Source organism: Sebastes fasciatus, chromosome 8 (assembly GCF_043250625.1).
Source record: "Sebastes fasciatus isolate fSebFas1 chromosome 8, fSebFas1.pri, whole genome shotgun sequence".
NCBI classification, from domain to species: Eukaryota; Metazoa; Chordata; class Actinopteri; order Perciformes; family Sebastidae; genus Sebastes; species Sebastes fasciatus.
The window spans coordinates 23932135-23957472 of NC_133802.1; the positions used below are offsets into that span (position 1 = coordinate 23932135).

General features: G+C 39.2%; 4 protein-coding genes across 4 annotated transcripts in view; 3 read left to right on the forward strand and 1 right to left on the reverse strand.

Annotated features, from left to right (window-relative positions):
- Positions 1–482: 482 nt before the first annotated feature.
- Positions 483–11105, forward strand: ppardb (peroxisome proliferator-activated receptor delta b). Its single transcript, XM_074644504.1, has 8 exons — positions 483–871; positions 4752–5120; positions 5225–5376; positions 5499–5637; positions 6087–6289; positions 7182–7388; positions 7484–7727; positions 9215–11105. The coding sequence occupies exons 2-8, from the start codon at positions 4811–4813 to the stop codon at positions 9460–9462; spliced, it is 1503 nt and encodes a 500-aa protein (XP_074500605.1). The 5' UTR covers positions 483–871; positions 4752–4810; the 3' UTR covers positions 9463–11105.
- Positions 11106–12598: 1493 nt separating this feature from the next.
- mkrn4 (makorin, ring finger protein, 4) lies at positions 12599–18841 on the forward strand. Its single transcript, XM_074644505.1, has 8 exons — positions 12599–12755; positions 14613–14741; positions 15916–16163; positions 16248–16339; positions 16440–16693; positions 16780–16887; positions 17946–18045; positions 18137–18841. The coding sequence occupies exons 1-8, from the start codon at positions 12685–12687 to the stop codon at positions 18275–18277; spliced, it is 1143 nt and encodes a 380-aa protein (XP_074500606.1). The 5' UTR covers positions 12599–12684; the 3' UTR covers positions 18278–18841.
- Positions 18842–19645: 804 nt separating this feature from the next.
- Positions 19646–23806, forward strand: fance (FA complementation group E). Its single transcript, XM_074644507.1, has 10 exons — positions 19646–19962; positions 21090–21663; positions 21807–21851; positions 21930–21986; positions 22424–22567; positions 22643–22766; positions 23073–23148; positions 23269–23335; positions 23434–23559; positions 23656–23806. The coding sequence occupies exons 1-10, from the start codon at positions 19763–19765 to the stop codon at positions 23758–23760; spliced, it is 1518 nt and encodes a 505-aa protein (XP_074500608.1). The 5' UTR covers positions 19646–19762; the 3' UTR covers positions 23761–23806.
- The window catches only part of cfap276 (cilia and flagella associated protein 276), a 50070-nt gene continuing 45825 nt past the window's right edge, over positions 21094–25338 (reverse strand). Inside the window, exon 5 of the mRNA XM_074644512.1 lies at positions 21094–21103. The gene's annotated coding sequence lies outside the window, so the exon portion shown is untranslated. The remainder of the gene's footprint in view (positions 21104–25338) is intronic.

The following is a 25338-nucleotide window of genomic DNA, read 5'->3' on the forward strand; positions in this document are numbered from 1 at the left end:
TTTTGCTGTGCAATCCAACTCTATCTAGTGAAGTCAATTATTATTATTAAAACATATTATGTATTAAATATTATAATAATTGTATATATTTGTATTTATTATAATGATTTATAATTACAATATATAATAGTAATAATAATAATAATAATAATAATAATAATAATATATAATATAATTATGTATAATTATAATTAAATGATTATCTAAAATTTAAATATTCCTAAAACCAAATCACAAATGTGCCTCAAAGGGCTTGAAAAGGATTATTTCTGCAGATTTGATCAACGCTTTTTAATGTCAGTGCAGATCCAAAATAAAAACCCAGATTACAGAAACAACAGTGCACATTTATAACAGAGACTTTGACTCCCCCAGACCAGAAAGCTGTTTATTGGATGTTGGATGTTGGATGTTGGATTCAGCCTGGTCTGGTCTGGTGTGTGTGTTAGATGAGTGTGTGTTATCCTGGCATGTGACGATGAAGGAGGAGGAGGAGGAGGAGGAGGAGAGGAGGGAGTGAAGCAAAGCAAAGCAAAGCTAGGAACAACAAGGAGAGACTCGGGGAGGGATTATATACTTCTCTCCGTTTATCTACATGCGAACAAAAGTGTCCAAACTGTTTTCTCTGTCCTCTCCTGAGCTCAGCAGTGTGTCAGCTCCATGAAGGCCTGCCTGACTAAGTTACTGTTAGCAGTCTGACGTTAGCTCCTGCTGCTAACTGAGCTAACTGCTAACTGCTGCTCACTTCAACCAACTTGTCAACAGCCGATCGATCCTGGACGGGACTCTGCTTTAACGCTGTTATTTCAGCCTCGTTGGCGGCTTCTAGTGCCGTACACATCTCGTGAACCAGCAGCAGTATTGTGGAGAGGTAAGTCTTTAACTAATGTTTATTTAAAGGCACTGAAACGGTGAATGTGGGTCAAGCCACGCTAACGGCTAGTAGTAGTCAAGGTTAGTAGCTAACTAGCGAGCTAAGTTAAGCTAAGCTAAGTTAGCTATTTGACTCTCTTCGACGGTCGACTGACAGGCTACTCTTTTATTATGTTGTTTTCACTTAAAGTTATAAAAGTTTGACTGTAGCTGTGTATGTTTTTAACTTTTCATTCCTCATATCCAGTTTCAGTGCTGTCATTCACAGTAATGTTGGCAGATATATTTCCCAGAACTAGTGTGACAGGTTGTCTCTGCTGGACAAGTCTCAACAGTCCCATGCTGAGGTGTGTTATTATAAAATGTTAAAATATTTTAATAACAAATAACAAATTTGCCTCAAAGGGCAACTTATTATTATTTATTTTTAAAAATATGATGTATTTAATATTATTATTTAAATTCTTATAAGAATTTTATATTGTCTGCTGGACAAGTCTAAACAGTCCCAAGCTGACATGTGTTTGGTTAATTATTATAAAATGATTATTTAAAATTATGTATTTAATATTATTATTTAAATTATTATAATCTTTTTTTTTATTATAATCATTTATAATTACAACATATTATAATAATGTATAATTATTATAACATATTATTTAAATATTTGAAAACCAAATCACAAATTTGCCTCAAAGGGCTAATTATTATTATTAAAACATATTATGTATTTAATATTATTATTTAAATTTTTATAATAATTTTATATATTTTTGTATTATAATAATTCATCATTACAATATATTATAATGATGTATAATTATTTAATTTTCTAAAACCAAATCACAATTAAAACTAGTAACAGGAATAGACTTTGGGGCCATCATGTAAGGACAATATTAAATCAGAAAACATTTTAATAAGTAGACGCTGTGGATATACATACTACGTACATGGATGGATTAATCCACTAGGGGGCCGCGGGGCAAATATTTAACCTCCACCCCCCAAAAGCTCCTCTCCTCTCCCCTACCACCCTGCACCAGCGATCAACACTGCTCAGTGTGTACATAGTGCATGCACCCTGTCCCCTCAAAGCACCCAAGTACACTGTGTGCACCCTTCCATGGAACTGAGGCAAACAATAATACAGATGTCTCCCAGCTCCAATAGAGACAAAGGTTTATAAGATAGTGAAGAACAGACTGAAATGTTTTTACGACACATTAATGTCAGGCCAAAAGCTGTGGACTCTTTGAGTCGTGGGCCCTCTATGTTCATGGATTTTTGTTTTTAGTTTAGTTTATTTGAGAAGGGACTTGCCAACCTTGAGATCTAAAAAAAAATAGGGAGGATTTTAAAAGCAAAGTGGGGGGGTCTGGGGAGAAAAAAAGATAGTTTCAGAGAGTTTGTTTCCTGCATTCTGGTAACCTTTAATGAATGAAAATAACAAGTAAACTGCAACAGCATTTTTTGTTAAATAGGCCTACTTTTAATTTTACTTTTCAAGTCTCTCAAAGAAAACTGAATAATTTGCCCCCTTGGCGTGAACTTGTGTGAATGTCTGGTATAACTAATATTCATCAATTTTCATTCATTCATTTTTGCCCCTGCTTGTAGTAAGTACTCTCCGTCTCTCACTCACTGAAGGCTCCGACACAATGCGACAATGGCAACATTGCTCTCTGAAACACATTTCCAAAAGTTTGCGTTGCGCCACAACGGCTTTGCTGTGATGCTGTGATGTGCCGCGAGCGCAGCTCAAACCGCGCCACTGTGTCGTTAGCAAGCCCTCAGGACGTGCGCCAGGTTTTGATGCAAATGTTCATAGTGGCCAAACGGTGGTACTACAACCTCCGTGTCCGTCACATGATGCCATTGGGCCCAAAAATACTTTTTCCCATAGACTTACATTGGGAAAGAGACGCCTGTAACTCAGCTGATATTTTTTTTTTAGGTAAATCAACTACCAAGTATGAACGCTTGAATAGCCCTTATTTAAATCAGATCCTAAAAGTTGCAAAATGCTCTTTTAGCCGAATCCAGAGTTATTTCTCTTCCTCCGTTCATGCGAATGAGACCCCAACCAGGCTGGACCGAGGGCTGGGAGGCTGGGTTTAAGGAAACGCTACTGCGCCTGCTCTATGGGCCCAATGGATGCGGAGGATCGTCGGCTGATCCGGGTACTTTATCACTCGGTAGTCGCGCCGTTTTGGCTTCATGTGCCACTGAGCAACTCTCATAGGAATGAACGGGAGTCCACCTACATCGCTGTATCGAGTTTTCTTTATACAATACATCCATGTCTGAAACCCGTTATTTCCAATGGCTTGCGCCATGCCATGCCGGCTTGCGCCATGCCATGCCAGCTTTGCTGTGATGTGCGGCGAGCACAGCTCAAACTGCGTGGTGGCGGTGTCGCAAGCAGCTCTCCTCTGCCAGGAAAAAACATTTGGTGTAGCTCTATTGCCTTCCGGCTGGAAACAGTAGGGTTTATGGCTTATACACGCTGTACAGTGCCAGAAACATGTTAGATAATGAAAAGGAAAGAAAACGGTGTAAAAACTTGCCATAAATCAGGAGAAATGTGGGAGAATTGTGACCTCGGGAGGAAATCGGGAGAGGGCAATGAAAAACGGGAGTCTGGCGAGGGTTGGCAAGTATGGAAGGTACAGTGCAAATTAATAATTAAAAGGCAATTTTTCACCTGGTGTCCCTGGTCAAGGAGTTACAGAAGGAATCCTAAAGTACATCAGAACAAAAACAGGGCATGCAGTTTTATAATCTCCCTAAAATAAATCGGAACAAAACCATAAAACAGGACATGCAGTTAAAATGTTGAAAAAGGACGCACAGTTGTTAAAAGCAGTAGAAACAGTATTGAGAGTTATACATATAAAACGACATTGCAGACAAGCATAACATCTAGATAGCAACAGCAAAAAGAGAGTTTAGTGTTGACGTGTATGTATGTATGTATTCCCTGATTCCAGCTTCTTAAATGTGAATATTTTCGGTTTTGTTTTTACTCCTCTATGACAGTAAACTGAACATATTTGAGTTGTGGACGAAACAAAACATTTGAGGACGTCCTCTTGGGCTTTGGGAAACACTGATCTCCATTTTTCAACATTTTATGTCATTTTATGGAACAAACAACGAATCGATTAATCGAGAAAATAATCAACATATTAATCGACCATGAAAATAATCTTTAGTTGCAGCCCTATATCATTTATATATTAGATTATATATACCACGATAGAGGATTTTATGCTTATCACCCACCCCCATTAAGCTGTTGCACTTTTATCTTCATTTGAAATTGGAGCGTTTAGGACTCTTACTGGTCTGAGGCCCCTGCTTGTCTGTTCCACTTGCCTAGTGGTTAATCCAGGCATGCCTACACAGCGTGTGTATATCATGTCATAAGCCTATTACTATCAAGGACATTCCCTGGCAGCTCAAACGCAACCAGTAGTAATGGACTGACTCGGGATAGGACACCTAAATAAACACACTGTCAAAGATTAGTAAATGATCGAATATCAGTTACTAGTGATACGCTAACCTAAAGCTAAATAGCCACACTATATACGCATTTCTACCAGTGTGCAGACATTTAGGGGAGCATTTTGGCTCTGCAACTTGTTATGACAAGCTTATAGCTCAACTTGGCTAGCAAGTGGTCACTGGAGTTGGACTGTTAACCACTCACATGCTGGATCTAATAGCAAGGTAGATGATATGTGGACTTTTGAGGCCAGGTAACAGTGATGTGGTGGTCATCCTTGCTCTGTATGTAATCCATGTTATGTATGAATTATTCATTTTAATATTGCTTATTTAAAACAAAGTATTCTACTCTTCAACAGTGGAACTATGATGGCAACGTGACAGGAGGGGAGCCGCTGAGTCAGCTTAAACAGCAACCATGGAAGGTACAGAGCAGCGCGACAGGGTGAACGGCCACTGCAAGCCCAAATCCCCCCGGGACGCGGCTGATGTCAGGTGGACGCCACCCGAGGGAGAGTCAGACAGCTGTGGGGGGACGAGTGTGTCGGAACAGACAGACTTGCAAGAGTTAAAGGCTCAGGGAAGTGAGGATGAGGAGGACAAAGAGGAGGTAGTTCCTCCCTCTAAAGTCCTGAAAGGGGACCAGAAGAAAAAAGAGAGTCTGGACAAGGACAAGGAGGAAAACAATCACAGCAAGAAGAACAGCAGTGCAGCATCCAGCTACACAGGTAAGAGCTTTATTTCAAAATGTTGCTTACCGTAAAGTCATTGGAAATGGTGCATGACATAGTTAAATGACGGAGTATTAATATTCATGCATTTTTTTATGCAGACCTGTCCCATACCTCGTCGCCCTCGCTGTCAGAACAGCTGCGTCTTGGCCAAGAAGACAGCACAGGGGCTGGAATCAGCGTGGAGTGTAAGGTCTGCGGGGACAAGGCCTCTGGCTTTCACTATGGCGTGCATGCCTGTGAGGGTTGCAAGGTAATACAGTGTGTCTGTGTGCATCACAGCAGAATAGCTAAGCAAGATTACAAAGCTCAATGCCAGCAGTTTTTTGCTGTCAGACGTGAGTTGCTGAACCGGTTGCGTTGTTTCTCACTCAGGGCTTTTTCCGAAGAACTGTGAGGATGAAACTGGAATATGATCGCTGCGAGCGTTCCTGCAAGATTCAGAAGAAGAATCGTAACAAGTGCCAATATTGTCGCTTCCAGAAGTGCCTGTCTTTGGGAATGTCCCATGATGGTGAGAGGCAAAATATTTTATCAAATAAACTCCATAAATTAGGTCATGTTGTTTAAAAATATTTAAGCTAATTATTTTTACAAATCCAAGACTTGAATGGAAATGTAATTCACGGAGACGGGTTTACTTTAGAAGAATTTGATTTAATCTAAAGTCAGTAAGAAATCTGCTCATTCATTTCAATTATTTTCTAATCTCCTGTGGAATCTTATTGTTTTGTCTGTTTGGAAGGGAAAGTGACCTTCAAGCTCCAGCATGTCTTTTGTGCACTCGTTAGATCCAGTCCAAGATTCTATGAATTTTATTTTATCTACAAAAGTATTTTGTGAACTAGGAACCTGTTCCGAAAACAAAACCAGGTATCAGAACCCAACCATGGTACAGACAAAGTGATTTACTCCTGAAATATTCACTCAAAATAAGACCAGCATGTGTCTGTGTTTGCTCAGCGATCCGATATGGACGTATGCCTGAGGCGGAGAGGAAGAAGCTGGTGGCAGGCCTGCTTGCAGAGGAAGTGAACCTCAGCAAACCAGGTGGCTCAGACCTGAAGACCTTGGCCAAACAAGTCAACGCAGCCTACCAGAAGAACCTCGTTATGACCAAGAAGAGGGCCCGCAGCATCCTGTCGGGCAAAACCAGCAGCACATCGGTACATTTTAGTCATAGCACAGTTCAGTCCTGCTTTAACAGATGTATAAATACATGGATAAATTGTTATTAGGGCTGTCAAAGTTAACGTGTTAACGCAAATTTGTTTTAACGGCACTAATTTCTTTAACGCAAACGATGTTTTGCAGGTTGTAGCGGGCTCAATTTTAAAGCTAGAGGGAAGATACTGGTATCATATGAAACTTATGAAATCCATTGATACAAACCATGTATCAATTTGGCCATTTTCAAAGGGCTCCCTTGACCTCTGACCTCAAGATATGTGAATGAAAATGGGTTCTATGGGTACCCACGAGTCTCCCCTTTACAGACATGCCAACTATGATAATCACATGCAGTTTGGGTCAGGTCAGCACACTGACACACTGACAGCTGATGGGCTTGAGTTTGCCATGTTATGATTTGAGCATGCTTTTTTTTAATGCTAAATGCAGTATCTGTGAGGGTTTCTGGACAATATTTGTCATTGTTTTGTGTTGATAATTGATTTCCAATAATAATTATATACATACATTTGCATAAAGCAGCATATTTGCCCACTCCCATGTTGATAAGAGTATTAAATACTTAATAAATCTCCTTTTTAAGGTACATTTTTAACTGATAAAAAGTTTGCAATTAATTGCGATTAACTATGGACAATCATAAGATTTAATCATGATTAAATATTCTAATCGATTGACAGCCCTACTTTTTATATGTACTATATTGTTTTAATCAGTCTAACTTTTTTCTGGTTTAAAGCCTTGTCTGAAATTATTTACAATAACCACAAAGTAGCTGTTAATATACAATCCACTCTTGTGTTTTATGCCAATCCTCAATACCATTTATGAGAAATAATTTATTCAAGTATTTTGTCCTCCTTTTAGCCGTTTGTGATCTACGATATGGACACGCTCTGGAAGGCAGAGAGTGGTTTGGTATGGAGCCAGTTAGTTCCAGGTGCACCCCTGACCAAGGAGATTGGGGTCCATGTGTTCTACCGCTGCCAATGCACCACAGTGGAGACTGTGCGAGAGCTCACCGAGTTTGCAAAGAGCATTCCAGGGTTTGTGGACCTCTACCTTAATGACCAGGTGAGTCGCTGCCTACTGTGCTTCAAAGTAAGATTAACTGTATGTGGCTGTTTATTCTAAGCACTAATGTACAATCGACTGTGTGGTCTCTGCAGGTGACTTTGCTGAAGTACGGTGTGCACGAGGCTATTTTTGCCATGCTGCCGTCGCTCATGAACAAAGACGGACTGTTGGTGGCCAATGGTAAAGGCTTTGTGACCAGGGAGTTCCTGCGCAGCTTAAGAAAACCCTTCAGTGAGATCATGGAGCCCAAGTTTGAGTTTGCTGTCAAGTTTAATGCTCTGGAGCTGGATGACAGCGACCTGGCCCTGTTTGTTGCTGCCATTATTCTCTGTGGAGGTGAGACGATGATCATATTTGCTTTTTATTATGACTTAAAGGTCTGGAAAAATCTTTTTAAAAGTATGTAATAGTTTCCTCAAAAAACATCCATAGAAGGTCTAAAAAGATCTTTAATTTTATTTATAAAAGTCTTAAATATTTTCTCAATAATGGTCAGAAAATGTTTAGTATCCGATTGCAGGCTGTTGGGAGACACAAGTGAACTAAAAGTGGGATTGTGCGTGCAGGAGGGTGTGTTGTGGAGTTTCAGTCAGGACCATCAGACCTGTAGCAAACACAGTCACTACTAGGAAGTTGTTTGACTCAACCAATGTCAATTTTAAAGTCAAAGACATCAACTTAACTTAATTATTTTATTTTTTTTATATTTTGAATTGGTTAATCCATCCATCCATTTTATGCTGTTCATGATGGGTCCAGGTTGCATTAATTAAATTAATGCTGTCATTAAAAAGTATTGTTATAAACTGCTGCTACTGTACAAAAATATAATTATAAGTAATTCTAGGCCATATTGTCCCTGCTGGTTTTCCATCATACTTTCATACTATGGTCTGTATGATTGTAAAACAGTTGTTAAACTGCATTCTATTAGGGTTTTTCCATACATCCGTGCTGGCTTTGCTTGACTTGGTTCGACTCAGCACAGCAGGGATTTGCATCTCCATTACAACAGGGCTACCCGCTTGAAGGTGTGTGTCTAGTGGTCAGAGGAGCAGCTTGAAAACGGTGGAAACACATTTCCTTTCCTATATTCTCTGCGATAAAAGTCCCCCGTTATTTTTGCAGCTTGTTCTCTTCCTCTCTGCAGTACTAGTAGACATGTAGATAAAGCATTGCTAATTCAGAGATGAGCATTTAATTTCCTATAAATTCTTCACAATAAAATCTGCCCTTTATTTTGTTAGTTAAAAGCTATTATGATGCAGCAAAATCAGGACTCTTATAGCTTAAAAAGCGAAACAGTTAAATAAAGCAGATATTTGAAATTTCCAACAGGGATGCAGGAGAGAAACTAAACTTGAACCCACACAGGTTCAGTTTGAAGCTACAAAAGTACTGAGAGAGGAAGACAGACTTTTAAAAACATCTCTCAGGTCTCCTGCACAGTCATGAGTTGAGTCTCACAACACACTCTTATTTGAGGGAGAGAAGGGGTGTCGTCACGGGTTGGGCACGGCCGGTGAGACGTCACTGCGGGTCAGGCGCACCTTGGCCCAACTCCGGAGAAGTCCATTAATTCAATCAATTTGTCCATCCCGGGGAGGGCTCGGCATAACTCGGTGCGCTAAAACTGGTAACGGAAACGCAAATCAGTGCGACGTGGTTTTACTCGGCGTGGCCAAAAGTGTCGATGGAAAAGCCCTATATGTGTCATTCAAAATGTCTTTAAAAAATCTTAAATTTAACTTGGTGAACCCTGCAGAAACCCTGTATGTTTGAAATTGTGACTCCTCATAAGGCGTCCCTTCTTGTTCTCCCAGATCGCCCCGGGCTAATAAACGTGAAACAGGTGGAGCAGAGTCAGGACAACATCCTCCAGGCCCTGGACCTCCACCTACAAGCAAACCACTCTGACTCAGCCTACCTCTTCCCCAAGCTGCTGCAGAAGATGGCCGACCTGCGTCAGCTAGTTACCGAGAACGTTCAGCTTGTCCAAAAGATCAAAAAGACTGAGGCGGAGACCTCGCTCCACCCTCTACTACAAGAGATCTACAAAGACATGTATTAGTATTCTCCAGCACGGACTGCTTTTAGCAATACTGTTACAGACTGAATTTACATTCATGATACTACACTGCATTCAGTACAAGCACTGTTCCACGTACGGGCATGGATTTGGACATGAGGCAAAGTCACGTGGTAGGGCTAACACAATCAGCAAAGTCTTCTCAATGTCAGCATTACCCTCAGCACAGTAGTGTGTGTGTATGTGTGTGTGTGTGTGTGTATGTGTGAGTGATGAGCATCTGGAATCATTTGCTGCGAGTCCTAGTTTCCCACAACGGTCACTTAACAGAGAGAATGATTTGTTTTCTCACCGAGGCTGCTCCTGTTACATTCAAATAGCAAAGCTGACCCCAGATCAGCGTCTAGAGAAAGCTTCTCCTCACTCACTCACCTAAGCTCTGTTTGTCTGTGAAGGGAAAGCATTTCATGTTCTTACACCAATGGCATAGTTGAAATAGAAAGGAGTCGAAAAGTTTCTACTGTGCAAGAGTCTCTTATGATGCCAAATGTCTTTGGTAGAGTGATTGTTCTCAGACTTTTGGTAGAGCTGAAGATGCACGAGTTGTTTTTTGTTTACATCATCATCATCATCATCATCATCATCATCATCATCATCATCATCAATGAAAGCTACTTTGCCATTTGGTTAATAGAACACAAACTGGGCTGGCTCCAGCAGTGTAGAGCTCTTTCAAAGCAGCTGTCTGTGCAATACCATTTTTCAATAAATGTGGAGATCCAAGTTAAACAGGTTTTGTCTTAAAGCCATCTACCCAAGTGGTAACTAATGGACTATGCTGCACAGATTTTTGTCTCTAAACTGACACTATAAACACATTACCCATTGAAGTACAAGGGACCGCATGTTTTTTGTTTTTTTTGGACATGCAAATGATCATGAATTTAGCATTCTTAGTTTATTTTCTGTAATTATGTTACTAATTATTTGTAATTGTTGATCATATTTGTAAGGGTAAAACATGAATCATCTTGTTTTATGTATTAAGTATATGTGTTCTTTCATATTACATGCCTGCCTATTTAGTTTAGGTTGTACCAAATATATCATACCAACAAAACGTTTCCTTGATGAGGAATTTGGATTTCACGCCATCGCAGGATTTAACCTAAAACCAGCATACTGAACCACAATGTCATTATTGGGGATCTGGTATCATGAGTTGTTTCTGTATTCACACAAGATATAACCACAGTCCTAGATTACCACCCTTTTTGTGTGTACAGTCTGATTTGTTTTGTTAGGAGAGCCACAAAGTGTAACAGCCTTACAATACTGTAGCCAGGATCCATACGTTTCCAACTGTTTTTCTTCCCCTCGAACTCTGTAGGACTCCTTTTTTTTTTCCACTGTACTTGCTTTGAATGGACTTCAGTATGTCAACACTGGTGCACACAGTCCACCTTCAGCAATCTCCTCTTGTGCTCTTAATCTGTCTTGATCCCTATCTACCTCTAATGTATGATCTGTGACATTATTCCACTGTCTCATCTCATCTCTGACATTTTATTTGCCTTAATTCCTGCTATTGCAAATTTGATATTATTGGCTGATGTGTGCGGGTGTGCCAACATAGCAAAGGGTGTGGATGGATAGATAAAACGATAAAAGTACACCAAAAAGTTGATGTAAGCTACCTCTATGACTGTCTTAACTGATGGATTGACATTATTTGTTCACAAAAAAAAACATGTTAAAACTTGAAATAATTTCGTCCTTATATAGTCACATGTAATCTGCAGATCTAGTTTAGTTACATCTCACTTATAAACTTTATTAGAAATATTAACGCTGATGTTTTTTTATTATAAGTGATAAAATTACCATAATGGGAGTAGTGATGTGTTGGTCGCGAACGAGTTTGCTCTTTGAGCCGGCTCTTTTAAGTGAACGATAAGAGCCGGCTCCCGTCCGAGAGTCTTTTTTTTTTTTTTTTTTCTTAAGTAATTCAAGGCAGATTGATAGGACAATTTTCTCCGCGCCACGGGCACTCCATGCACTGACTGACTGAATGTTGTGTTAATGACGTCCGTGCGACCAATCAGGTGATGACAGACAAGGATCATACCATCAAGCAGGGAGGGGCGGCGGGGAGGAGCAGGGGTGCGCGGCACGCTGACGGTCTACAGGTATAGAGCAGGAGGGAGAGTAGGAGTGAAAGAGAGAGGAGTGTGGTGCGCGAATAGCAGACAAGATGAGTGACAGTCGGAAACGAAGCAGCAAGTCAAATTATGTCAAATTATAAGGTTTATTATAATTATATTGAATAATTTAAGCAATATATTTGCACACGTTCCAATCATAGATCAAAACAGCGCTAAATTTGGCTGAACTATAAAAGGCAGAAGTGGTAAAACGAAGAGCCGTTTGGGAGCCGAAAGAGCCGGCTCTTATTGGTGAGCTGAGCCAAATGATCTGGCTCACTAAAAAGAGCCGGAATTCCCATCACTAAATACGATACAATACGATAATACGATAATACTTTATTGTCAGACAGGTCTGAAATTTGTTTTGCATCACAGCAGCTCCATTTGCAACATCACAGAAAGGACAAAGACAAGAAACAAGGATACATACATTTAAACATTACAATCACAGAAGACGATATTCAGGGCCCTTCAACGTACATTTGATCTGGGATTAGGCTCCATATTTAGTTTTAGGATTGACTGGTGTAAAAAAGAGTGCTTCTTCAGTCTAACCTTATTAAATTGTGGAACCCTGTATCTCCGATTTAATGGTAACAATTGATATTCACTGTTCAAAACATGGTTGGGGTCAGAGACGATGGTGTTAGCCAGCCTTAAGATGTTATTATGATAGGCTGATTCATAGAGTTTCTCAAGGGGTTGACCTACAATCTTTGAGCTGATTTTCATTTGGTGGAGCAGTTTTGACTTTAAAGTAGTGGACAGACTCTTTGTACCATGTAGTATAACAAAAATACTGTAGAACACTCATAATCACAGAAGTGCAAAAACAAAAGAAGAATTTGTTTACTCGTCCCAAAAGACCTGAAGCGGTGGAGAAAGTAAATTCTTTGTTTTGTCAATGTTATTGTTTTTGTAAATGGAAGAGACAAATAGAAGGGATTAATGGGGAATTTGGAATCCGTGACGTCATCACGTCAACGTCAGGTTTCTATTGGTCCGTTGCTACGTTGATTGGTAAAAGGAAACGGCTGACTACTATTTAGAGAGAGAGATGGAGGGTGTTTGGCGGCATGCTCAAAACACACGGAGGATGGACTCGGCCCGTAGTGGAAGTATCTGTAGGTAAGCAGTCGGTTGTATTATAATAAAGCCATTAAAGTGAGTAAATAGTGTGGGAAGTGTCGGTAAGCGTTGCTAAGCTGTCCGTTAGTGCTGCTCTGTTGTTGTGCTGAGTTCGAAAGCGGAAGTTACTGCGAAAAAAGTAGTTTTATTGTAAATAAAACAGGACAAATTAACTTTTTTAGTGGATGTTTGAGAGTGTTAAAGTGGGGAGACGCTAATAAACGTGTCTGTGTGTGTGTTTCAATAAAGGATTAAGTAAATTAAGCGTTAACGGTTAACCGAAACTTGTTAATCAGTCACTGTGGCAACGACGCAACGCCCTCTGCTTTCTGTTTTAACGTTAGTTGTCACATTTAACGTGAAACTCAACTGCCATTAAAGAAAACATTTTAGTCTACTCTAACTCTGCTATCATTACATAAAACATGTTGGACATCCTTAGCATAATTACTAAGTTAATTAGTGACTAACTTTTCGCAGCAGATTGAACTCTTGATTTTACGACAGCACGTAAACACATTCACGTCAGTGTGGTAACGCTTTACGTTAGCAGATAACCTCTACAGCTAGTTACTTTAAGAAGATGGGTTATTGTTGACAGCTTTTTTTCCACGGCATTTCTATACAACGTACAGTGTTTATTTTCGTAGGACCACAAGTTAGCGTCAGCTTTAGCTGCGTTGATTGTAAGTTAACGGTTAACCAAAGATGCTAACTTTCTCTGCTGTCACTGATTGTTTTTCACACGCTCCTGTTACCACTTCTGTCTTTAGCTTCCCAAAAGTCATTGCTACTTCCACAAAACCGTGATGGTCCTATTATAGGGGTTTTCCCCATTAGTTTAGGTTAACCTAAACGTTACATCCTATTGTTTATGTGGGTCTTGGGTAACTTTTGCGGCTACTTCTAAAGTTTTGGTATTGCTAAGGCAAGGTAAGGCAGCTTTATTTGTATAGCACATTTCAGCAACAGGGTAATTCAAAGTGCTTTACATAAACATTCAAGAACATTGTGACAAAGTGCAAAAGAAAATTGCGACATAATTCAAACAGTCATAAAAACATTAAAGATTAGAAAATAAAAACAATCTAGGATAGAACCTAAATAGAATATAACACACAAGAGTAAAAGCTCTAGTGCAGTATATAAGATCATTATCTGGTTTAATCAAAGGCAGCAGGAAACAGGGAAGTTAAGCTTTGATTTTAAAGAACTGAGTTGGAGTTGGTCCTGCAGGTTTCTGGGAGCTTGTTCCAGATATTTGGTGCATAAAAACTGAACGCTGCTTCTGCATGTTTAGTTCTGACTTTGGGGACACTAAGCAGACCTGATCCAGATGACCTGAGATGACCTGAGAGGTCTGGATGGTTCAGAACATAGCAGAAGATCAGAAATGTATTTTGGCCCTAAACCGTTGAGTGCTTTGTAAACCAGCAGGAGTATTTTGAAATCAAGATGGACAGATAGTAACTTTATTGATCCCGAGGGAAATTCAAGTTTCCAGCATCACAGTTCCATAGTGCAAACATGTTAGTAAAAAGGCAGTAAAAAAGTTGGTAGTACAAAAAAATATACCAGATATAAAAAATACAAGGAGATGAATAAAACTGAATATATTGCAGGGTAACAGCTGTGATATACGACTATTAAAAAAGTGAATATAGTGCAGCATAGCAGTTGTGGGTCTTAGGTAACTTTTGCAGCTACTTCTAAAGTTTTGGTATGGCTAACCAGGAGACTTGAGACTTTAACACAGAATTGAGACTTGACTGACTTTTGCAATAAAATAAAAGACATAACATATGCTGCTTCTGACACTACATGGTAGAAATTCACTCCCCTCCCTTTTCATTACAGGCGTTTCATAAATGGCTCTTGCAGGTTTGGTTCAAGGTGTAATTATCGACATGAATGGCCAGTTATACCACCATCCCAAATATGCAGGTACTTTCAGAAAGGTGGATGCTGGTATGGTGAACGCTGCAGGTAAGCCTGTTTATCCCCACCTCCCTCTGTTATAGGAGTCATTTTCTAATTGGGGGGTACATTTCATGTCCATTGGTGATATTTGTTTCTAACTATTTTTTTCATGAATATAATATTTTACAGATTAAGGGAAAGCATATTATAAGATCAGACACACTTTTTGTGCACTGTGTTTCATTTAGCTTGAAATTGTCATGGTGTTCCTAAATTTAGTTTTTACAATGTCCACTTTTCAATTGAGTGGGTCTTAACCTAAGAATAATTATTTAAAACCCTTAAAGTTAGCATTCTTTATTTATTTAAAAAAAAAAATCCAAATACTTTAGAAGAATAATTTTTTTTGAAATGGAGTTTAATATTTAAATTATATAAATATCTCTGTTTAATAATGTGTGAAAGAGTTCTGTCAACTATGTTACTAACAGAACATCCACATGCAACTAAAAAATGGTTTGGCCCCAAATCATATGTCCAGCACATGGATGTATTGAAGGTCCAGCATCACAGGATGTCATTTCCTCTCAATGGTGGCCATTTTTAATACATTCTGGTGACTGTCCTCATTTTAAAAAAAATAAACATTTTATCTGTAATAATGCATTGTCAAGGAGTATATTAATTGACTGTCAACTATGTTGGGTACATTGTTATGGTTTACAATTCTTTTATTATTTTAATTCAAATACTGTATATGTTGAAATGTAAGGTTAACCTGATGAAGAAAATTATTATTATATTATTATAATATACTTGTATATAAACTGAAGCATTCAAATACTGATTTTGAGGTCAAATACCATGGCAACGGTCAATGCTTCGAAGCATTCGGGTCAGCTCTAGACTTGTCAACTAAGTTACCCAGAATAGGGGCAACACATGAGTAACATAGTTGAAGTGACCCTACTGGGATCAATGGGAAAATATGTTTTTTCTTAAAATATCAAAAAATAGTTCATGTTTAAGCTTTGCAATAGTGGATATGAAGGAATGTTTGAACTTAAACCACTGATTTTGTTTTTTTGAGAAAACGCATTACCTTATTACTTTTTTGTTCATGTGAAATGTACTCTCAATTATAGAATGACCCTTATGTAACTAAATGAAATAATATGAAAGAGAGGAGAGGTGTCATGCACACAGTTTACCTTAGCTCTTCAATATGTTTCACCACTAGGTATCTCCATGTCCTTCAACCACCTGAAGCTGATGCAGCTGTTGAAGGTAGAAGAGGATCAATGCCTACAGTTTCCTCCTCCAGTTTTGCCTACGCTCCACCTGACAGAAGAGGGTCAGAACCGGCTCTTCTGCGGGCCGAGGTGACATCCAGGCAGCAATGCAGCAGATCACAATTGGTTAATATCTCAAATCCTCAACACAACACCGGGCGCCTGGCAGCAGATATTGCTGAGGAACAATCACAAGGTATCGGATGTTTTTCATGGTTGACACTGACTTCTGTTAGCATTTTCTCCATACTTGCTACATTCACTTGCTGTTTCTTTACAGATTACACTCGCACTCCTCACACTGCTTCTTGGGATTCGGTCCAGAGCTCAGAAGTTGCTCAAGCGTGTGCATGTGATGGAAGAACTGAGCAGGTTTGCTTAATTAAGTGTGATCTTTCTAAGGGGCATATCGGTGAATCAAACCAAGTTGCAACCAGTGGGCTTGTACTGACTCAAATGTTTCTGTGTCCAGGAGACTTCCTCCAATGAAACGACAGAGGATGGTGCAGCTGCTGCGGCCTCTAGTACCTGGGGGAATATCGAGGAAATAGAGGCCATCCTCCAAAGTAAAAATGTGACCTGTGGCATCTGCATGGACAAGGTGTATGAAAAGACGGATCCAAGAAACCATGTTTTTGGAATCTTGCCAAACTGCAATCACTCCTTCTGTTTACAATGCATCATGACCTGGAGGAAAACAAAAGACCTCGGGCCGGATGTGGTAAAGTAGGTTTCAGTAATATTTAACTGCATCTGAAGAAGCATGTAAAGGATTTGACTTGACATCAGTGTGTTTAATGATTATTCCTCAGGAGCTGCCCACAGTGTCGAGTGAGGTCCGCCTTCTATGTGCCTAACAAACACTGGGTTGAAGGACGAGCAAAGGAACGTTTAATTGCTGCCTTCAAAGAGAAATTCAGGTATGCCGAGAGATTCAGTTTTGATAGCAGCACTGATCACTACAGCTGGGCTTAAGGTCTGATATGACTGATGACCTCTGAAACTTTGAAATGTCCACACCAGTGCAGTTGGAATGATTTTTGTCCTACCAGGGCAGTTTAAAAAAAAAAAAAAAAAAAAAAAGGCTTGCAATTTAAGGGGTCTACCCTTGTTTTGTACTCACTGGGTGTGTAGTGCTGTACATAGGTTTCAGTCGTCCAACCTTTTCTTTGTATTGGATATGCCACTCTAGCTTGACTTCTCATCTGTAAAATTTAAAAGTTTGTGACCCGGCAGCCAATGTTGAGATCAGTTGAGGCAATACCAAGCACCGCCCACCAGCCGGAGCAAACATTCTCATTTTACAGCTAAACAGTACACTACAAGATGTTTCTGAAAACATTTGATGTGAGAAATAGGCATTACAGTAACAAAATATTGCTTCATATTTGATCGGTGCTGCCTAGTTTGATCAGAGTTTGCGAGTTATTGACAGCTGCCTCCGTTGAATGAACACCCAATAGGAACTCTCTCTCGGATATGACCTTTGATTGGCCAAAGTCTCTTGTCACGGGCTAGATTTTTTTTTTTTTAAGCCTGAAAACAGAGCCATGATGAGGTGTAGAAGTCTTGAATTACAATATGCTGAAAGGTTATTATGGAATTTTTTTTCCCCAATGATGCCAAAACTATTCTGCCTACTGCAGGTTTATAGAGATAATGATACATGTGACTCATTTCACGGGGCCTGTAATACTTACCCTAACGGATTGTTTTTTAAATCTATTGTCAAGCTAGAACTGTATCTGTTATGGGTACTGAAGGTGCTACATTAGTTTTGAATACAAAATGGGGATGCAATTTAAGAAATTGTAAAACCTGTCAGCCTTGCAGTTTTGCCTTTTTAGTATTATGTTCAGTTAAATGCCAAATTGCTTGAAATGTCAAGCCAATGCTGAATCCTCACATTTGTTTTCAGAAATGACCACCATACAACTGAACCCCCACCCTCTTGTTCTGTCTCCTCTCATGATTCTAGTAAGAGGAGATGCAGTTACTATTCCCGATACAGATGCTGCCCCTTCAAAACGGAGTGCCTTTATCGGCATGACAAACATGAACGTCACGGGTCATTTCCGGTAAATATGATCCCTGTTTATATGCTATCCAGCTCTCACCACCATGAGATAATATTTAATTTTCCCTTTACATTTGTTTCTTGCTCAACAGTATTATACAGAAGATGAAGACTACGATGGTGTAGATCTGCTTAATCTTTTCATAGCCATGACCCTTCTCGGTGACGATGACAGCGACGATGATGATGACTTTGGCTTTCCTTTTTACCTATCTGAGGAGTACGGTTTCTGAGCCTTTTTCATTCTTTTTTGTCAGTGCCTGAAACCACTGAACGGGGTCTTGTTCTAAAATTGTCCCCAGAAGAACACATGGCTGTGCTTGGAAATGCGGACGTGTACACTCTGCGGCACATGGTTTGTTGCCCCTGTTCTAGATGCAAGCATCCCAGATGTGCTGCATCTTTGATCTGGCTAATGATATTGTGGCTAATCTGTGGTTTTCTAGTTTGGATTTATTTCACTCCTGTGGCCATAGTGTTTCAAACATGTTGCAGATTGTTAATTTTCCCTTAACCTGATTAATCAATTCTGACTTCTTGTAGCAATTTGCACCATTTTGATATTTTAAAGTGTTGTGTGGATGGTAGTTTTAATTATCTATAGATAAAAAGTATGCTGTTACCCCTTCTTGCTAATGTCCACTACTGATGATACACTACTGCCTCAAGTGATAGTCATGAGACCCTTTACCTATTTTTGGCAAGAATATAAAATGTAAGATTTTATTTCTTTTTAAACAAGTTGTACTTGTACACAGAAAATAAAACATTGCTTCACACTTTGTCTCACTGAAAAAGTGTATTGTGCTTTTATTTACATTTCTGCAGTTATAAATACAGAAGATTAAATTTTAGAGGCCAGAATCTATTGCTTCTGAGTGTAACCACTAGGTCAGGGGTTGGCAACCTTTACTTTCAAAAGAGCCATTTTAGGCACAAAAAAAAATAATAAAAATTTCTGGAGCTGCAAAACATTTGCACTGAGGTATGGGGCCACATTGAGGGGAAAAAATCGACTTCGAGAATAAAGTCACAACTTTACGAGAAAAAGTCATATTACGAGAATAAAGTCACAATTTTACGAGAAAGTCGTAATTTTATGAGATTAAAGTCACAATTTTACGAGAAAAAAATGTCTATTTTACCAGAATAAAGTCATAACTTTACAAGAAAAAAATCGTAATATGAGAATAAAGTTATAAATTAACGATAAAGTCGTAATATGAGAATAAAGTAATATTACGAGATTTAAGTCACAACTTTACGAGAAAAAAAGTAAATAACACTTAAGTTACTACTACTATACACATATACACTAATGTTATGACTTTATTCTCATACTATGACTTTTTTTCTCCTAAACGTCTGACTTTATTCTCGACATCTTAGATTTATTTGTTTTCCCTCAATGTGGCCCTAATACTCCGTCGTACCATAGACCTACAACAATGATAAATAAAAAGGAAAATGTAAAACAGTTATTCATTTCCACTATTTTTTTAATAAATCCACAGGGGGCCCCTGGAGAGGAGCTGAAGAGCCTCATGTGGCCTCGGAGCTGCAGGCTGCTGACCCCTGACCCCTGCACTAGGTGGAGCTGTGGAGCACAAACTCTGTGAAATTACACTCGCGAAGAAGAAATGTCAACAAAACGGCGGGGTGGTGGTTGGTAGCATGGATGTATATATGTCCGGTTGGTAGTGGCGAGGCGTTTTGTTATGTTTGTGAGTCGGTTTGACGGCCAGTCTCTGCTGCTGGTCCAGTCTCTTCTGTGTGGACCCTCCGGTGCTCACAAAGCTCTGGGAGTCTTCCACCGGCAGCAGCGAGCCAACCCCGACATGTCCCTCACTAACTTCATAGAAACTCTGTGCCAGGACGAGATAACCTGTCCACTCACTGAAGACAAGCCGCCAACCGTGTAAGTAACCGCGTTAAGGTTTCCGTCAAATACATGTAACGCTAATTTAACACTAGTAAGTCACTGGAGAGTAGAGAGGACGACGGTTGTTTTCTTCAGTAGTGACGTTTCTTTCTGCTAGAAGTTACCCTAGCAACTGGACATTTATGTTGCTATAGAAACGGTTTACAAGCGACAAGTGTAGCCCTCTTGAACGTACAGTTAGTAGTAGTAGTTTTTATTTATGAAAACTCACTCTTTAAACCATATTATAACTATATACATTATTTCTCACTGCAGACATTTTAACTTGTCATACCATTTAAAGGGCCCATATTATGTTCATTTTCAGGTTCATACTTGTATTTTGTGTTTCTACTAGAACATGTTTACATGCTGTAATGTTAAAAAACAACTTTATTTTCCTCATACTGTCGGCCTGAATATGCCTGTATTCACCCTCTGTCTGAAACGCTTCGTTTTAGCGCATTTCAATGGAATTGAGTCGAAATTGCAACAGAATTGCGTTGCTAGACAACAGCTTGGGTCCATATGTACTTCAGCTGATGACATTCACATACACTGCAACCAGGAATAAACTGGGACAAATTTAGAATATTTACATTTAAAATGATGTCAAGGGTCTAAATATTGTATATTCGTGACATCACGAATGGGCAGAAATCCTGACAGCTTGTTTCAAATGCAGAGTTTCTGAATACGGGCTGTACGGGTGTATTTCCCTGTGGATTGAGCGTTTTGATACTTTCACAGTATTTATATGGGACTTAAGCCTGCTTTATAATAACAAAAACATGAAAATCTCACTCTTTTATAATATGGGACCTTTAAAACATCTTTCTTTGGTACAGATCCCTGCAAAAATCCCACCATCATTTTTGATGTTTTTCGATGAAAATGAGAATAATGATGTATTCTAATATCGCAATTGCAATATTATTAAAAAATAATCGCAATTTAATATTTTTTTCTGGATTGTGTTTTACTTCAACATATAACCCCATTGACTTCTGCGTAATTCCATGAAATGATCATCTTCAGCTAAGCACCAGACCTCAGAAAAACTAGACATCTACCATATTATGTCACATACCCTCACACCCATTTTTTTCTCTCACCTATTCTAGTAAGCCCCTGGTGTGCCTGTTCCCAACATTATTCAAACAAAACCTGCTCTCCTTCATCTACCTGGTCCCCTCGGTTCTTCCTCAGACCGCTGTCCTCCATCTTCTCAAATGCCTCGGCCAGGATCCTCATCCAAGCCCCTGGGTTACCGCTCTGGTTAAACAGATAGAAAGAACCCTGGGGGCCAACAACGAGGGCCCTCTGTACACACCACTAAGCAGCCAGAGACTCAAGGAGCTGTCACAGCGTTTGGTTGGTTCTGGTGAGACTGGAGGATGGGCCAAGTGCTTCAGCGGTCAAACGGTAGAATCTGATTCTCAGAGGGCATCTGGTTCATCGGAGCTGGGGACACAACGGAAAAGAAAGGGCAGCTTTGTCACTCTGGACTCAGATGGCGAGGAGACAGGACAGCAGAGTAAACGGATAAAGATGGATGTCTGTGGTGGTGAATGTCTCGATGCTGAAGAACAGAGCGCAAAAGAAGAGATATCGGGAGGAGTAGGAAGTGATGCTCCAGCTGAAGGAGTGCAGCCAGCACCAGACAGTCCATGTGACGTTCTGCCTGAACACATAAAGGTAGAGAACATACTTCTATGGTAGAGACACTCAACAGCTTTATCTGTCCTGTCTGCACTGAAATGTATCATCCATTATATTTATATTTATCACACAGGTTACAGTTACAGTTGAAATAATGGTCCATTTTTGCGTTTATTTAGGTCTGTGTTCTTCAAATAAAAGAATTACTGGAAAGTCAGACAGAGGTAAGAAGTCTTCTTTCTTCTAGCCACCACCGTGTGACATTTGTTATCACTATAATTATTATTATTGTTTTTTTGCAGTGGGACCAGAGCTCAACGGAGATTTTCAAAGTGCTGAACGACTGTGACCCCGGCCAAGTATGTCTTCAAAATTTTATAGCTGACTTTTTGTTCATGTTTTACCCCTGTATTAATACTTCTTTAAGTGTAAATTGCATTACATTCAAAGGTAATTTTATTGTACTGCTACGCAACGCCAATACAAATACAGGCTCGAACATAAGTTTCACAAAGGTAGTAGGTGTTTCAGAGCTATTGTATTACATTGTACAGATGTCTCTGAATGTATAGCAGCCCTAATATAAGAAATAAAGTGGACAAACAGACAGATTATTAACTATCACCGTAGTTACCACTGGTTAGTTTAGCTCGTTGTGCTTTACAGCTACACTCAACACAAGAGAAATACCCTTTTGACCATCAAGGAGGAGCTTTACTAAACCACTCATGTTATACATGTGCTTGCTGATGGGCAGTGAATGGACTAATCCCACATCTCTACCTCTCCTGTTCAGGTGGAGGTGTTGTGCAGCATGCTGAGTTTGCCTGACTTGCCGGAGCAGACTCTGCCTAAACTGTGCAGCAGTATTTTGGCTCCGTCTCCTGACTTCAGCTACAGCACGGCGGCAACGCTCGTCAAGAGCCTCCTGCTGAAGAAGGTCCATCACTGAATGTGCAAAGGATGCAGAGTGTGTCGATGTGTTTGGTACTGACAGAATGTGATTTTACTTCAGGTCCTGTCCCTGTCAGAACCGGCCTCCAGATGTCTAGTCACCGCAGTGACGTCGCTGTGTAGCCGCTATCCCAGACCGATGTGCCACGCTCTGATCGGACCGGTTCTAGAGGAAAAGAACATAGGTGAGGGAAGGGTTAAGCTATGACTGAGTGCAGTTATCAGTTATTAAAGGGTGACTTCAGTATTTTTCAACCTGGACCATATTTTCCTTTTGGCTTTAAGTGACATGACACAAAAAACATGGGAAAATGGGTTGAAAAAGGTTCAGAGTCAGTTTAGTTACAGAGCATCTGGCAAGGATTTAGTGTCCTGGTTCAAGGACACAGACACAGGACGGATGCGTTGATGTTATTATGACCGTGTTCTCTCTTCAACTCTTGGCCCAAACATCAATTGATCCTCTAGTTTGAACTTTGCTTTGTTTTCAGGGAATCCACAGGCTGAGCTGCTGAACAGACTGATAGAGGGCTGCCTGGATTCCCATTACAGACTGCTGGTGCTTCAGTAAGATAACACATGTATTTACTGCTGTAACAAGTCAAAGAATCACAACATAATAACGGACTCTTATGGTTATTAGTTATTTGTTTATACAGTCTTTTACCTTTTTTTTTCTCCCCTCAGAATGACATTCAAAATAGAGTGGAGTGAGGCAGTGCTCTCCATTATCCACAGCTTGCTAGACTCCAAGGTTAGATTGATTATTCATGGGAAAATGCTGCAAGGAGGCCACTCAGTCACAATATTCATTGTTATCGTGTTGCCTGTCTTTTTTGTTTTGTTTTTCAGCCCGACTTGAGTGAAGAAGTGTTCACACAATTCACCGAACAGCTCGTCAGCCAAAGTCCTCAATTCACAAAGTCTGTGAAGTTTGCAAAAATGATGCTAACAGTCCTCACCAAATATAACAGCCATGTAAGTTTGTACATTTATATCCTGTCATGCATAATGGCCGAACAGTGGAAACAGTATTTGTAATCTTTCTGCATGTGTATCAATCTGTTTTTCCAGGTGACGGCAGCACACAAACACTCCCTGCACGGCTGCCTGATGTTAAATGAGACCTTCCTGAAAAAGTCTCTCCAAGCTGCTTTGAAAAGAATCACACACACATGAAGCTCCATCTGATCTAATGCATGTTAATAAAACCTTTTGAATGAGATCTTGTCCACCTCTTGGCAATATTTTGACTTGAAAATGAAGCACCTCATTCCACCAGTTTGACACAAAAAGATATCACAATTCCCGTCTGAGTCGGGTCTTACAGAAAATATTTACTCAAGTACTTAAATACAATTTTGAGGTCCTTGACCTGAATACTTCCATTTAGTGTTCCTTAAACTTCTACTTCACTACATTTCAGAGGGAAATATTATTCTTTTTAAAGTTTTTTTTTTATCATTATCAACTCCTTTTTGACAATTTATTTTGTTTAGCACAGTGCACATATATTGTCCTAAAATACTATTCAGACAGCAAATATGTATTTATAAAAGCGAATTAGAAAAATTGAATAAGCGACCCAGTTAAATATATTACAAAGTCATTATTTTAAGATGTGTGAACTACCCTGCTAAAGCCAATATCTGTAATTTGTTTCCAACTGTAGACAACAGATGCACTTTTTGTTATTTTAAAGGAAAAACTATTGACCATGTGTGTGATTATTTTCATGCTACTTCTTTTTGGTTTGATTTACAGAAGAACCTTTTAAAAAAAAATTAAAAAGATATCATACTAACAAAGATTGATATTGATATTACTCACTTTTAACAATCCTAATTTATCAGCAGACATAAATAACTTAATATCTTAGCAAAACAGTATAGCCTATCCATGAAATGATATGGCTTAAAAGACTTACCTCTTTTTATACTTTTAAAGATACTGATTTAAAACGTATTTGACTAGCTTGCTATTGAAAACTTAAAACCCCCAAATTGTATGAATTGGCAAACACTAGATTATATACTATACAGTTTAAATTAGCAGACCCCGAAGGTTTTTGTTTTTTCTTATCCTTCTTTCATTTCCCTGCATTTTATTTGTTGTGCAATTTATACATTTTATGTTATTTCTATACTATGATATACTGCAACTTTTATAATGAGAAGCTGGAACATGTATACTCCATGTATTTTGGGAAAATTCCACATTCACAAGAAGAGATGGTCAGACTCAATACCTAATTTTGAACATTTTTATCAAGAACCGAGACATATGGCACCACGATAAAAAACATTAGGAATAAGAAGGCAATCACAACTAAATATGTGTTTGATATTGTTGGAGTGAAGGTGCCTCACCAAGCATAGATATGTATACTAGGTATATATCCAGATAACTTTATCGTTAACTCAAAACAGTTCATTTAATTGACTTTGGACTCCTGCAGGCCAGGAGAATGATAGCTTTGTCTTGGAGAAAAATGGATTTACCTTTGATACATGTGTGGGTGAGGGAGATGGCATCTTGTGTTGTATACTGGAGAGACTTACATACATAACCAGAGGAAAAGCAGCAGAATTTGACATCAAGGTGCACAGTCAAATTGAAACTGCTGTGTGTTGCTGAGTGCTGTTGTTGTGTTGTTATTTTTTTGTTCTTCTTCTTTGAGGTATTTTTTTTTTTTTGTCTTATTTTCTTTGTTTTCTTTGTCAGATATGTGAAATACATAAAATGTCATGTCTCTCT